The sequence below is a fragment of the Macrobrachium rosenbergii genome, chromosome 22 (assembly GCF_040412425.1).
Source record: "Macrobrachium rosenbergii isolate ZJJX-2024 chromosome 22, ASM4041242v1, whole genome shotgun sequence".
In the NCBI taxonomy this organism is placed as follows: Eukaryota; Metazoa; Arthropoda; class Malacostraca; order Decapoda; family Palaemonidae; genus Macrobrachium; species Macrobrachium rosenbergii.
This window is the reverse complement of record NC_089762.1, coordinates 37,603,391-37,618,390: the sequence shown is the minus strand read 5'-3', so window position 1 is coordinate 37,618,390 and position 15,000 is coordinate 37,603,391. Positions and strand designations below refer to the sequence as shown.

At 38.1% G+C, this 15,000-nt stretch overlaps 1 protein-coding gene, 1 long non-coding RNA gene and 1 pseudogene across 2 annotated transcripts in view; all 3 read left to right on the top strand.

Moving 5' to 3' along the window:
• Positions 1-15,000, top strand: part of LOC136850393 (uncharacterized) — a 153,096-nt gene that overhangs the window by 106,059 nt on the left and 32,037 nt on the right. The window lies entirely within an intron of this gene.
• Positions 3,760-11,735, top strand: LOC136850330 (uncharacterized; annotated as a pseudogene).
• The window catches only part of LOC136850329 (uncharacterized), a 2,015-nt gene continuing 548 nt past the window's right edge, over positions 13,534-15,000 (top strand). The window contains 2 exon segments of the mRNA XM_067123957.1: positions 13,534-14,134; positions 14,137-15,000. The exon segment at positions 14,137-15,000 is cut by the window's right edge and continues 548 nt beyond it. Coding sequence (XP_066980058.1) covers positions 13,567-14,134; positions 14,137-15,000 — 1,432 coding nt within the window. The 5' untranslated portion in view covers positions 13,534-13,566.

Below are 15,000 nucleotides of genomic sequence, written 5' to 3'. Positions count from 1 at the left end.
AGACTTGTGACTTGCGACGGTGTTATTCAGTATATTCAAGACTTGTGACTTGCCAAGGTGTTATTCAGTATATTCAAGACTTGTGACTTGCCAAGGTGTTATTCAGTATATTCAAGACTTGTGACTTGCCAAGGTGTTATTCAGTATACATAAGACTGATGACTTGCGAAGGTGTTATTCAGTATATGTAAGACTTGTGACTTGCGAAGGTGTTATTCAGTATATGTAAGACTTGTGACTTGCGAAGGTGTTATTCAGTATATGTAAGACTTGTGACTTGCGAAGGTGTTATTCAGTATATGTAAGACTTGTGACTTGCCAAGGTGTTATTCAGTATATTCAAGAAGATGCCAAGGTGTTATTCAGTATATTGTGACTTGCCATAGGTGTTAAGTATACATAAGACTGATGACTTAGGTGTTATTCAGTATATGTAAGACTTGTGACTTGAAGGTGTTATTCAGTATATGTAAGACTTGTGACTTGCAAGGTGTTATTCAGTATATGTAAGACTTGGTGCGTGAAGGTGTTATTCAGTATATGTAAGACTTGTGTTATTCAGTATATGTAAGACTTGTGACACGGTGTTATTCAGTATATTCAAGACTTGTGACTTAGGTGTTATTCAGTATATTCAAGACTTGTGACTTGCAAAGGTGTTATTCAGTATATTCAAGACTTGTGACTTGCCAAGGTGTTATTCAGTATACATAAGACTGATGACTTGCGAAGGTGTTATTCAGTAAACTTGTGACTAAGGTGTTATTCAGTATATGTAAGACTTGAGAGACATGAAGGTGTTATTCAGTATATGTAAGACTTGTGACTTATGAAGGTGTTATTCAGTATATGTAAGACTTGTGACTTGCGACGGTGTTATTCAGTATATGTAAGACTTGTGACTTCATGACGGTGTTATTCAGTATATCAAGTGAGACTTGTGTTATTCAGTATATTCAAGACTTGTGACTTGCCAAGGTGTTATTCAGTATATGTAAGACTTGTGACTTGCAGACTTGTGAGGTGAGTAGGTGTTATTCAGTATATTCAAGACTTGTGACTTGCCAAGGTGTTATTCAGTATATTCAAGACTTGTGATTAAGGTGTTATTCAGTATATTCAAGACTTGTGACTTGCCAAGGTGTTATTCAGTATACATAAGACTGATGACTTCGAAGGTGTTATTCAGTATATGTAAGACTTGTGACTTGCATTGGTGTTATTCAGTATATTTGAGACTTGTGACTTCAAGAAGGTGTTATTCAGTATATGTAAGACTTGTGACTTGCCAAGGTGACAGTTCAAGACTTGTGACTTGCCAGGTGTTATTCAGTATATTAAGACTTGTGACTTGCGAAGGTGTTATTCAGTATATGAAGACTTGTGACTTTGAAAGTGTTATTCAGTATATAAAGTATATTAAGACTTGTGACTTGCGAAGGTGTTATTCAGTAAGATGAAAGGTGTTATTCAGTATATTTGAGACTTGTGATTCAGTATATTCAAGACTTGTGAAGGTGTTATTCAGTATTCAGTATAAGACTTGTGACTTGCCAAGGTGTTATTCAGTATATGTAAGACTTGTGACTTGCGAAGGTGTTATTGTTATTCAGTATACATAAGACTTGTGACTTGCGACGGTGTTATTCAGTATATTCAAGTGACAAGGTGTTATTCAGTATATGTAAGACTTGTGACTTGCCAAGGTGTTATTCAGTATATTCAAGACAGAAAGGTGTTATTCAGTATATGTAAGACTTTGACTTGTGGACTTGTGACTTGCCAAGGTGTTATTCAGTATATGTAAGACTTGTGACTTGCCAAGGTGTTATTCAGTATATAAGACTTGTGAGGTTTATTCAGTATATTCAGTATATTCAAGACTTTGACGGTGTTATTCAGTATATGTAAGACTTGTGACTTGCCAAGGTGTTATTCAGTATATGTAAGACTTGTGAAGGTGTTATTCAGTATATGTAAGACTTGTGTTATTCAGTATATTCAAGACTTGTGAAGGTGTTATTCAGTATATGAAGACTTGTGACTTGCCAAGGTGTTATTCAGTATACATAAGACTTGTGTTTCTAGAAGGTGTTATTCAGTATATGTAAGACTTGTGACTTGCCAAGGTGTTATTCAGTATACATAAGACTTGTGACTTGCCAAGGTGTTATTCAGTATATGGACAGGTGACTTGCCAAGGTGTTATTCAGTATATGTAAGACTTGTGACTTGCTTGAAGGTGTTATTCAGTATATAAGACTTGTGACTTGAAGGTGTTATTCAGTATATATAAGACTTGTGACTTGGTGTTATTCAGTAAGGTGTTATTCAGTACTTGGCATTGTGTTATTGTAAGACTTGTGACTTAGTGCCAAGGTGTTATTCAGTATATGTAAGACTTGTGACTTGCGAAGGTGTTATTCAGTATATGTAAGACTTGTGACTTGCGAAGGTGTTATTCAGTATATAAGACTTGTGACTTGATGTTATTCAGTATATATAAGACTTGTGTCTTGCGAAGGTGTTATTCAGTATATGACTTGTGTCTTGAAGGTGTTATTCAGTATATGTAAGACTTGTGTCTTGCAAAGGTGTTATTCAGTAAGACTTATGACTTAAGTGTTATTCAGTATATATGAACTTGTGTCTTGCGAAGGTGTTATTCAGTATATGTAAGACTTGTGACTTGCGAAGGTGTTATTCAGTATATATATAAGATTTTTAACATTCAGTATATATAAGACTTATGACTTGCGAAGGTGTTATTCAGTGGCTGTGAGTTTATATTAAAATGTCTCCTTCATGATTTACTTGAATTGCATTTTGCTGAGTAGAGAGAAATAAGATTTAAATAATCTATATTTTATATAAGGGCAGTTTCACGGAGGATAACCATTTAAAAACTTAGAGAATTCTTTCACATAGATTCGTGGTATAAAACTGAAATAATCTCTATTATATGTTATTTTATGTAAGAGAAGTTTCGCAGAGGATGACTTGACTATTTAAAAACTTGGAGACTTCTTTCACCTAGAGTTCTGTTATAAAATTGAAATAATCTCTATATTATATAAAATGTTTCACGAAGGATCACTTTTTAAAAACTTGGAGAATACTTCTTCTAGAGTTGTGGTATAAAATTTAAATAATCTATATATTATATAAAATGAGTTTCACAAAGGAGCACTCTTTAAAAACTTGGAGAATTCTTCTTCCTAGAGTTGTGGCATAAAATTGAAATAATCTCTATATTATATAAGATGAGTTTCACAAATGAGCACTCTTTAAAAACTTGGAGAGTTCTTCCACCTAGAGGTGTGGTATAAAACTGAAATAATCTGTATATTGTATAAAAAAAAATGAGTTTCACAAAGGAGCACTTTCCAAAAACTTGGACAATTCTTCCTCCTAGAGTTGTGGTATCAAATTGAAATAATCTCTATGTTATATGAGTTTCACAGGTATAAAGTATAAAGTCTAAAGCGAAAAGACCTTCACTTAAGAAATGAAAAATAAATATACCGTTTCTGGTAGAGCCTGATTTACTGGGATTCTGGAAAGATTGCAACCTTTACATGACATTTGATTCGTCAGGTGTACCTAACGTCTTAGAGTTTATTATTTTTTGCACTCATTTCTCAGAGAAAATGGATCTGAAATATAACTGGATTTTTCACAAATGTCTTGAGCTTTCTTAGTTAAAATTTACGGGGTTTTTTTACGTTAAAGAATTACAGAAACGAAAAGACCTTTAATATGGTAGACTACGTCGCCCAGCTCAAGAATTACGTAGGAAGTAACTTTGATACAGTAGACTACGCCTAATAGGTCAATGACACGTGTTACCGTGAAGAACATTGTCTTTGCTTAATATTTTAAGGTGATTCTTGCGTATGAAATAAATAAGCAATCTTTCATCGTTTTCCAAAAGGTATAGATTTATTTTGTAAACGTGGTTGCTAAGATTTATTAGTTTATCTTATTTTGTTTATTTATCATTTGAACTTTCCAAGGGGTAAATGTCGTATTATAACCCGCCCCCCCTCACCATCCCAACCACCAACCACCACTCCTTTTATTATTTATTATTATTATTATTATTATTATTATTATTATTATTATTATTATTATTATTATTATTCACAACATGAACCCTATTCATATAGAACAAGGCTACAGGGGCCACTGACTTGAAATTGGAGCTTCAAAAGAATATGGTGTTCATTTGAAAGAAATAACATAAGGTAACAGGAAATACAGAAAGAAGAGATCAGTTATTAGAAAAGAGATTAAAAAACAAATTAACAAATCAATATATAAATAGATAAAAATGTCAGTAGATTATTAAAATACAAGGGGAAGAGTATTAGGGTAGCAATGAGCTGCCTCTTCGCTCGAACTTCTGAAGTTCCAATTTGCGCAACTTCCTCAGGGAGGCTGTTCCACAGTCCACGGTTTGAGGAACATGTGAAACAATGAATCTGAGGGAACCATCGTTGAATCATCACAGCTAGAGAACCTGTTCACGAATTCAGATTATTATTGGCGAGAATTACACTTTTATCTGCGCTTCACTAAATTTTTTGACATAATGGCAGATGATTGGCAATGAATTTTAATTCGGCTACGGTTCATTTTCACTTATCCTTTCTGTATAATTAATGTAATCACGGGTAATGGCGATTGTTATATTGATACGTTTAGTAACGGCAGTTATTTGGCATCATGAGAATTACACAAACGGTTATTAAATTTCGACGTGATTACAGGTAATGGTAATTACTTTTTTAGCTGGATCGGAGGTAAAGTTTTATTATATTTAACGAAATTACGCATCGCGATTACTGAATATTGGCGTATATTTGCGTAACTGCAGGTAAAAACGACTGCTGTGATGTAATTGAGTCATTTGATCTTGACGAAATTGAAATAATGGTTATTGATTTGTTACTAATAATTACACGGAAAATGGCTTCGTGATATGTACAAAAATAAGTTAGTGTTTTGCGCATAACGTTTTCTCATAATTACTAATAACCCTCATTTAATGTGTAGAAAATGAAGATGATTATATTTAATTACAGCAATGCCAAAGGACCCTGCATTTGGTCTTGGAGTACCCATAATATGGTGAAGGAAGCCAGTATCTGAATAGCAATTAAAAATAAATAGTCAGCTTAATGTCATTTCAGATTGACTCTGAGTAAAACTAAGGACATAATTTATTGAAGGAAGCCAATATTATGCCATGACTCAGGTGTATTATGAATCAAAATTAAAAAGAAATAGTCAGTTTAATTGCACTTCAAACTAACTCCAAGTAAAACTGAGGACGTGGGTTTGGAGTAGCCATAATATGTTGAAGGTAGCCAGTACTATGCCATGACTGAAATATATTCTACATTAAATAGTCAGTACTATGCCATGACTCAAGTATATTCTCCATAAAAATGAAAAATAAATAGTCAATATTCCTATTTAACTTCAAACTAATGCAAAGTAAAACTAAGAACGTGGACTTGGAGTAGCCATAATATGTTGAAGGAAGCCAGTGTTATCCCATGCTCATATATATTCTACATAGAAATGAAAAATAAATAGTCAATTTTCCTATTTAATTTCAAACTAATGCAAAGTAAAACTAAGAGCGTGGACTTGGAGTAGCCATAATATATTGAAGGTAGCCAATATTAACCATGACTCAGATATGTTCTAAATAGAAATGAAAAATAAATAGTTAATATTTCTATTTAATTTCAAACTGATACAAAGTAAACTAAGAAGGTAGCCAATATTATTCCATGACTCAGATATTTTCTGAATAGGAATTAATAAGGAATTGTCAACAATTTAATTTCACTTCAAACTAACCCCAAGTAAAACTTAGAAGGTGGACAAAATAAACATAAAATGCTGAAGGAAACATTTACTGATTACCCCAAAGGCCTGAAATGCCCAGCCTGAAACGTCCAGTGGGAATTTTTAAGAAAATGTCTCCGAACGGTTTCATTCCAACGCGAGCCTCATGAACCGATAGTCCTTTGCTTTCAGAGTAAACTCCGGAAGAAGAAGAATGAAATTAACTGGAGGAACAATTGTCTGACGACACTGGTCAATTGAATTCTTTTGCGACGGATCTTGTTTTTCTCAGACCAGATGGAAAGACGAAGGACACAGTATTGAAAGGAAAGGACATGGGAGTAAATGACGAAAGCGGAGAGAAATGAAATTGGCACGTTTTACATTTTTCTCACGAAAAGATTGGATAGGAAATGATAAATGATTTTTTGAATTCATAATCATACGACACAAGTCAGTGGCAGTAAATTTGCTCACAGATATAGCTACGTTATATCTTTTAATTTAGAGACTGAAGTTTCTTTCTGTTTGGGTGTGTTCTTTTACGAACTGAATTTTCTGCCCGGATTGCATTTTCGTCTCTTTATCGAAATGTCTAGCATTCCTTTTCCAGTTTTGTTTTTCCTGTTTGTAATATTTTATGCAAAGAGTAAATTATATATATATATATATATATATATATATATATATATATATATATATATATATATATATATATATATATATATATATATATATATATATACATATATATATATATATATATATATATATATATATATATATATATATATATATATATATATATATATATATATATATATATATATATATATATATATATATATATATATATATATATATATATATATATATATATATATATATATATATATATATATATATATATATATATATATATATATAAACTCTGAGTTTCTAGAATAACTATTTATAACATAATGAATTTGCTTCCATATAGTACTTTAAAGTGAGATACTTGTTGATGTTTCTTCTTAGTAATTACATTTATTTTTGGGGTTTTCAAAAAAAACGTACCGTAAACTCATTCTACTAAGTTATTCAGAATAGGAAAACACATGACGTTGATTTTTTCATCGTTGTATTTACTTCTTCAGATCCGATAAATTTGTTCTCAAAACCCAAGCTTCCTCCTAACTGTGATGATTCAACTGTGGCTCAGTCAGGTTCATAATTTCATATATTTCTCACTCCTCTGGACTTTGGAAGTCTCCCTGGCGATGTTGTGCAATTGGACCCTCAAAACTTCAAGTAAAGATATAACACATTACTACCCCCAAGACAGTTCTCCTTGTATTTTAATAATTTATCTGTTTGTATACTGACTTTTTAATTCATGGTTGAGTCAAAATCATTGTTTCACGTATTCCTCACATCGCTAGACTGTGGAACAGTCTCCCAGAGGACTTTGTACAATTGGAACCTAGAGAAATTTCAGAATTTGACATGAACTAAGCAGCCAGATCTCTTTGTTTTTAGAATGATGGTGCGTCAAAATGAAAGCTCCTGAATTTTAGGTTTTTTTCCACTTTATTCATCAAATATTCATCACAGGTATTATTATTATTATTATTATTATTATTATTATTATTATTATTATTATTATTATTATTATTATTATTATTATTATTATTGTGGTTGTTGTTGCTATTATTATTGTTATTTGGAAAGGAGTAGCCCAGTAATTCTCTTAGCTAAAAGAGAGAACACCTCAGTCATTAAAGACACTAAGAATTACTTTACACGGCCTCCAGGAAGTAAAATTAAGGACCAAAGTAATCAAAACAATCTTGAATGTTTAGAAGGATTTAAAGGGGGAGGAGGGAGCGAAAAGGCGGGGGAGCGGGGGTGGAGGGGAATCTAATTATCCTCTAATTCACAATTACGGTGCCCCCTTTTTAATTTGCATTAATTACCTTCGAATTTGATTACCAGCTTCATTAAAGGTGCGCAAATGGTTGTGTATGAAAATGAGTTTCTTTTCGGCTAATGATAATCGCCAGCTAAGCTTGGTCGGTGACCATAATTCCTAATTAAATGAAAGAGAGGTTCTCTCTGTCTGACGTGAAAATTTTTTGAAGGCACTACGAGTCACGATTTTGTAGGAGATAAAACTCAAAACTGAAAGACGTTTAACTAGCCAGAATCTGTAGGGGGGTAGCGCCGTCAGTGCACCTCATGCGGTGTACTGTAGGTATTACTGAAGGTTCTTTGAAGCGTCCCATTTGGCCCCTAGCTGCAGCCCCTTTCATTCCTTTCACTATACCTCCATTCATATTCTTTCTTCCATCTTACATTCCATCCTCTCCTAACAATTGCTTCATAGTGCAACTGCGAGGTTTTCCTCCTGTTACACCTTTCAGACCCTTTTATTGTCAATTTCCTTTTCAGCGCTGAATGACCTCATAGGGCCCAGCGCTTGGCCTGAGGCCTAAATACCGTATTCTGTTCTATCCTACTCTTTACCTAGCCAGACAACGTTATACTGGTATTAAAGAAAGATAGCGGCTCTGAAGCTCTCTGTATTTGACAGGAAATTATTTGGGAAGAAGGACTTATGAGTCACGATGGGACAAAACCTAAAACCTAAGAACACATAACAAGTCAGGGAATGTTATAAAGTTACGTAGTCAGACGGACCATATGCTTCTGTGATTAAGCATTGACTCTCTACGGCTAGAAGAAAAATGATTACGAATTATTGTCATTAACCACTTGATCTGTCTCTACGTAAGAATAAGCCTCAGAGGTAAAACTGACTATCACTCTTTCACTGGATGCAGAAACGGAATACACCAGACTTACTCTGCCTGGAGTGGGACTGGGCATATTATTATTATTATTATTATTATTATTATTATTATTATTATTATTATTATTATTATTATTATTATTACTCCAACATCTTCTAAAAACATAACAGACACCTCACACGTCTCGAACTGTCGACCTAACCGCCCAGTTCTCCTCGCTGCTGGGAGAAAGGGAGCTGGGGATTGGTACGATACACGTACACATTGTTACCGGGGTCTAAGCGATGTCAGGCAGGGCAGCCGATCGAGGCTACGGCCTACCCCAACGCCAAATCAAAAAGTCCTTCAAAAGAAGGCATCGTTGCTTACCCCATATAAAAATGGGAAAAAGCACGCTAAAACGAAGAAGATTATTATTATTATTATTATTATTATTATTATTATTATTATTATTATTATTATTATTATTATTATTATTATTGAATTGAAATTCAAGCTTCCAAAGGAACATGGTGTTCATTTGAAAGTAACAGAGGGTAATAGGAAATAATAGACGATTTCTATAAAACTGAACTTTTAAGACCATGTCACGAGTTACTATTAACACCAGTTTTCATCCAATAAAAGATATTAAGATACTAAATACTAGTTAGAGTCGTTAACTTTCTATTGCGAAAATTATACTTAACTTGTCGCGTCTCTTATAGAATAACGATATCCATCTGAACTCTTCAATAATCACGAAAGCTTCTTTTTTTTTATTATGTTTACTCTAAATTCCAATCAGAGAGCCTCCATCACGGGTCGGCACTTTCGTGATTGATGGCGTTTTGTTCTCTCGCTTTCAAGCAAAGTCGAGAGAGAGAGAGAGAGAGAGAGAGAGAGAGAGAGAGAGAGAGAGAGAGAGTTTTGCAACAATATGAGCTACTCGGAATTGAATCTTGTCTGGGTGCATAACAATTTTATAGAATGTCCAACGACTTCGGCGGAATATTAAAATGGGAACGGATGAACGTGCGTCCTACACCACCCGCCCCCCTCCTCTCTCTCTCTCTCTCTCTCTCTCTCTCTCTCTCTCTCTCTCTCTCTCTCGTGTCATTGATCCCGGTATCAGCATCCGCTAGACTAGGCTAACTAACTTTAATTGTCAATAATACAGTTATTCATTGTTTTTATTTCTTTATAGTTCTCCAGTATGAAGGTTTTAATTCGGTTCTAAATATCAGTTTTGCGAGACTCATAACAAATGGAGTTTCTAGTGAACATATTTTTACTTGTGTGTGTGTGTGTGTGTGTGTGTGTGTGTGTGTGTGTGTGTGTGTGTGTGTGAAAACAAAGAAATTCATCCTGTGCAGGCATGTGCCGAAAACATACAGAATTACATAAGCATCAGATCACTTGTCAACAATCTCTCTCTCTCTCTCTCTCTCTCTCTCTCTCTCTCTCTCTCTCTCTCTCTCTCTCTCTCTCTCTCTCGGGCGGGGCTCGGACGTTTTGTTTGTCAACACCCGCTTTTGAATGCTCTGCAAACTTTCTCGATTATTGAGAGATATTAAGAGCTATTGTTACCTAGAATTGGCTGAAAGCTGCAGTGAGGCCCAGTGATCAGTGCTGTGACATTAGTGTGCTTAAAGGTTTTTGAACTTAGACTTTATTTCTGAGTAAAAATCTCGTTTGCTGAGCCATACCTCTACGTTCAAAATTTTTAAACTGCGCATGCGCAGTGCAGCAGCGTGTGTGACGTGTGTATCCTCGTCATGGCTACGTCACTGTACCAGAGATACCAACTCAGATACAGGCGTTGCCAATACACCAGTTGAACATCATTATGGAATTTTCAGGACCTGGTACTCTTGCTGATGTTGAAGACGATCTTGCTTTAAGTGATGATAATGATATGGTTGAAGATTACCAGAGACAGGAACACTGGCCATGACTTATCTCTACTGAATCTCAGAAATTGGCCCCTGCTGGTGCAGCCCCTACTCTGATGGAACGCACCCCTGTCTCCAACAAACGATGTATGGAACATGATTCTGATAGCAGTAATGAACCATCAACTCCCGCTGCTAAAACTACCAAGTGTGATGCCTTATCTCCTCAAAATGAAGCCATAAATCGTTCCCTGCCTCGACCAGCTATTCAGAGTGTACAAACCATGGCTACAAAACCTGTTCTCCCCTGCTTTTGCTCCCCGGGCTGAATACGTAAAGCTTCTATTTAGGGGAGAATCCGGGGTTAATGTGAAGCTTCGCTGGCTCGGAGGTTACCAAGATATTCAGCCTTGATCGGGAGTTGGCTGAAGTTAAAATGTCTTCAGTCACTTCTCGTTTTGTATACATATCAAGACGTCGCCTGGATATCATAGATAGGGTCAAGGGTGGTGAGGTCCTGTCACTGGTGTTAGATGTTCAGGATGCTGTAGACAGGCCCCGTAAGTTCCTACATATCTCATCACTCGATATCCTGTGGACGTAGACCCTTCATTAGCTAAGGAACTGACGGGGTATACACTGCACGTCGTTTCATACAGGATGGGAAGCCCATTAATCGTCTTGTTATCACTTGAGGCATAGACCCACCCCGCCTCAAGTTAACTTCTCCTTCCTCCCTTGTCTACCATCATGTGAACTGCGCAGAATGCCGGATGAAAAGCCATCGTGTTTCAAATGCTGGGGTATTGGTCACATCTCACGATACTGTGCTGCCTCTGAAAAGTGTGCGTTTTTGTGCTGCTGAGCATGACAGTCGGACCTGCCCTCATCGCCACCCTGTACCACCCACACTGGTTGACACTGCCTCGGCTTCAGCATCAAACTCGCTACCTCTGCCTGCACGGACACCTCGCATTGGAAATGCCCGAGATGTGAAGAGTCTGGAGTCAACGTATGGCATGGCTGTGCCAGACGATCACGCACTGCATCGAACCAGCACGTTGCACAACCACTGCCACTGCCATCAATCCCACCCACTGTTGCTGCTTCCTCGCAAGTGTCTACACTTCGTAACGCTGTAGAGGTCCTCAAGTCTCGGTGTGACTCCTTACATCACGTTTTGAAGCCATTGAATCTCGTTTAGAGAGAATGGACACTCGCATCGATAGTCTTGTAGCCTCCTTTGACAACCTGACTTCTAAATTTGCTACTAAAAACATCACGCTACAGTCCCTCGTTGAAGCTCAACAGGCTGTTATCACATCAGTCACTTCACTTACCGAGAAACTTGACTCACTTGCTACACGTCTTGAGAGTGTTACTAACCCCATGGAGGACCTTTACCATGTGATGCGCCACCCATTCATGCCCGCGTCACTACTGCCTCCTCATCTGGTCACCGATCCTCAAAGAAACATGTCCGATAATCAAGTTAAGCTTCATGTCATCTCATGGAATGCCTGTGGTATTACAAACTGGGCAAAACTTTCTGCACTCAAGGGATTTGTACATAGTCACCACCCAGACGTTATTCTAATTCAGGAAGCTTATGTTGGTAATGCTCAGCCCAGGGAAGAAGCCCCCTCACTCACTGGCTATGTGTCCTACGTCCATTTAGTAAGACATGGCCTCATTACCTATATACACACTTCTATCCAGCATAGACTTCTCCCAAACTCTGTGGATGAAGATACAACATTTCAACTATTTGAGATTACTGTTGGCGGAGGCACCATACGACTATGCAACGTATATGCTGCACCAGGCAGGATAAATACAGCCACGCTTCCAGTCCCCACTCTCCGTGGTATGGTTTACATGGGAGATTTTAACGCCCGTCATTCAAGCTTGGGAGATCTTGCTGGCACTGTGAACCGCAATGGGAATCAACTTCTGCAGTACATTCGTCGAAATCAACTGACTCGCTGGGACACTGGTGGATCTACGCACTCACGAGGTGGTACTTTGGATCACATCTTGACATGTGGACTCGTACCTTCCCGAGTCAAGTGTACAACTGTTCCTACACTCTTCTCTGATCACGTTGGTCTCAGCATCCAATATTCCCTTCCCGCTGCACCTACTCCAATATACAGTCGAGCTTACATCGTAATCCCACCTAAGTACACTCCTATGTACATCTCATATATAACTAACCTTCTTCCTACATTTGACCTCCACTGCCCTGAGAAACTTTATTCCTCACTTGTTAGTGCCACACATGATTTCCATACACGATACATCAGAAAGCCACATTGGGCGTCGTGCTAATGCCATGACACTGGATAATAGAATTTCTCAGGCAGAGAAGAAGGCGATGGATGACGGCTTTGTCTTCATGAGACAACCAAGTCCTGAGACACTGCACCAGTATCAACTATCAAGAGATGATCTAGTTGCTCTACAACATTGTGTATTAACAGATTCTTGGCACAAGTTAACGGACAGCATCAACCATCAAACAAGCGTTGGTTCCATGTGGCACCTCATCAACAGGATTGTGAAAAGAAACCCCAAGTGTCCTCCACCACAGCCCTGCTCAGTATGCACAGGACCTCATTAATGAGTGGTCAACACAGTCACGAAGCACCAACCTTCCAGCTCATATACAAGACACTCTCTCCACACATGAAAACCACCGTGCCCTCCGTCTCAGTACTGCCTTACTAAGCACTGATGAAGAGGACGATGTACCCATAACTGAGGAAGAGCTACGACGTGCCTTAGCAAGGAATAAGAAATCAGCTCCTGGTGATGATGGCATCACCTATACAGTCCTTCGCATACTTTTAAAAGTACCTGGCAACCCTCTCCTCCAGCTCTACAACCTATGCCTCAGCCAGGGATATGTACCAAAAGCATGGACTCATAGTACAATAGTGCCTGTCCCCAAGCCCGGCACTGACAAATTCCGGCCTATCTCCCTCACCTCCTGTATCTGCAAAGTATTTGAACGTATTCTCCTCTCACGTCTCATGTTTTGGCTGCAAGATAAGCTTTCGCCCAGACTATACGGCTTCCTTCCCCAACGAGGAACTCATCATTGTCTCATGGAGCTTTACACTCGTCTCTCCCCGACCAGTGTTGTAGCCTTCATTGATTTGAAAAGTGCATTTGACATTGCAAATAGAGACATCATTCTAGACCAGCTCATTGATTTTGGAATCAAAGGAAACCTTTTGAGATGGATACGTGGTTATCTACGAAATAGAGTCTCTCGTGTGCTGTTTAAGGGAGCATTGAGCACTTCCAAGGAACTTGAACTCGGTACTCCACAAGGTGGAGTACTTAGTCCATTTCTGTTCAATATTCTTCTTCATCGACTTCTTTCCCTACTTCCTGACACTGATAACACAACCATCACTTGCTATGCAGACGATATATGTATTCACTCAGGATCTCCAGAACACTTGCAAAACTTCCTCTCCTCCTTCTATGAAGCAGCATCCTCCTGTGGTCTCATCATCTCCCCAGAAAAAAGTAGAATCTTCTCCCCCCGGCCAGCGAGGTATCTGCCAGAATTTACCGTGGGGAACAATGTTGTAACCTGTGCACGCAATATCTTTATTTAGGAGCGCCAGTACGGATAACACCTTCTATTCCAGCAAGACAGCGGGTACATCCCATTGTTCAAGATCTGTTGGCCCGGTTACAGCGTCGCCTGACTCCTCTCAAATGGCTTACTAATTATTCTGCAGGATTATCTATTCCGGTCGCCAGAACCATATACATTACTCTCATCCGCTCAGTGGTAGATTATCTTTCCCCTGCACTGTGTCAACTCTCCAGATCAACTCTGCAGCCTCTTGAAAAATTCCAGAACCAAGCAATGAGACTCATCCTAGGCTGTCCAGCCTCCACTAGAATTGTAAACATGCAACATGAACTACGTCTCCCACCACTTGTTGAGAGAATATACTCCAATGTCACCTACTTCAGTATCAAATGCCTGTATTACCCTCACCTTTCTCCCCACTACTCTCACATCATCAGGACTTCCCTGGATCTAGATGCACCTCGACCACAACTACGCCAGGGGGGACGTACACTAGTCAATACTGTCTGTTCAAGCATCCGGGAGCTTAACATCAACATTGTGGCAGAGGATGTGGACCATGGCCTTGCACCCTGGCAGACTCCTGTGCCAGCAATCTCTTACACTCCAGTCTCCAAGACTGACTTGCCTCAACTTCAACGACAACGTGCATTAGAGACCATCAACAGACTGTCCTCGTCCCTCAGTATAGCTCACCATTACTACACAGACGGTTCCCTGCAGCAGGATGGCAGCGCTGGATGTGCTGTTTTCTCCCCCACCTTAGAACCACCACAAGAGGGCTGGACAGGTCGTCGCCTCTCAAAGTCATCAAGCTCCACATATTGTGAACTACATGGACTTCTAGATGCAG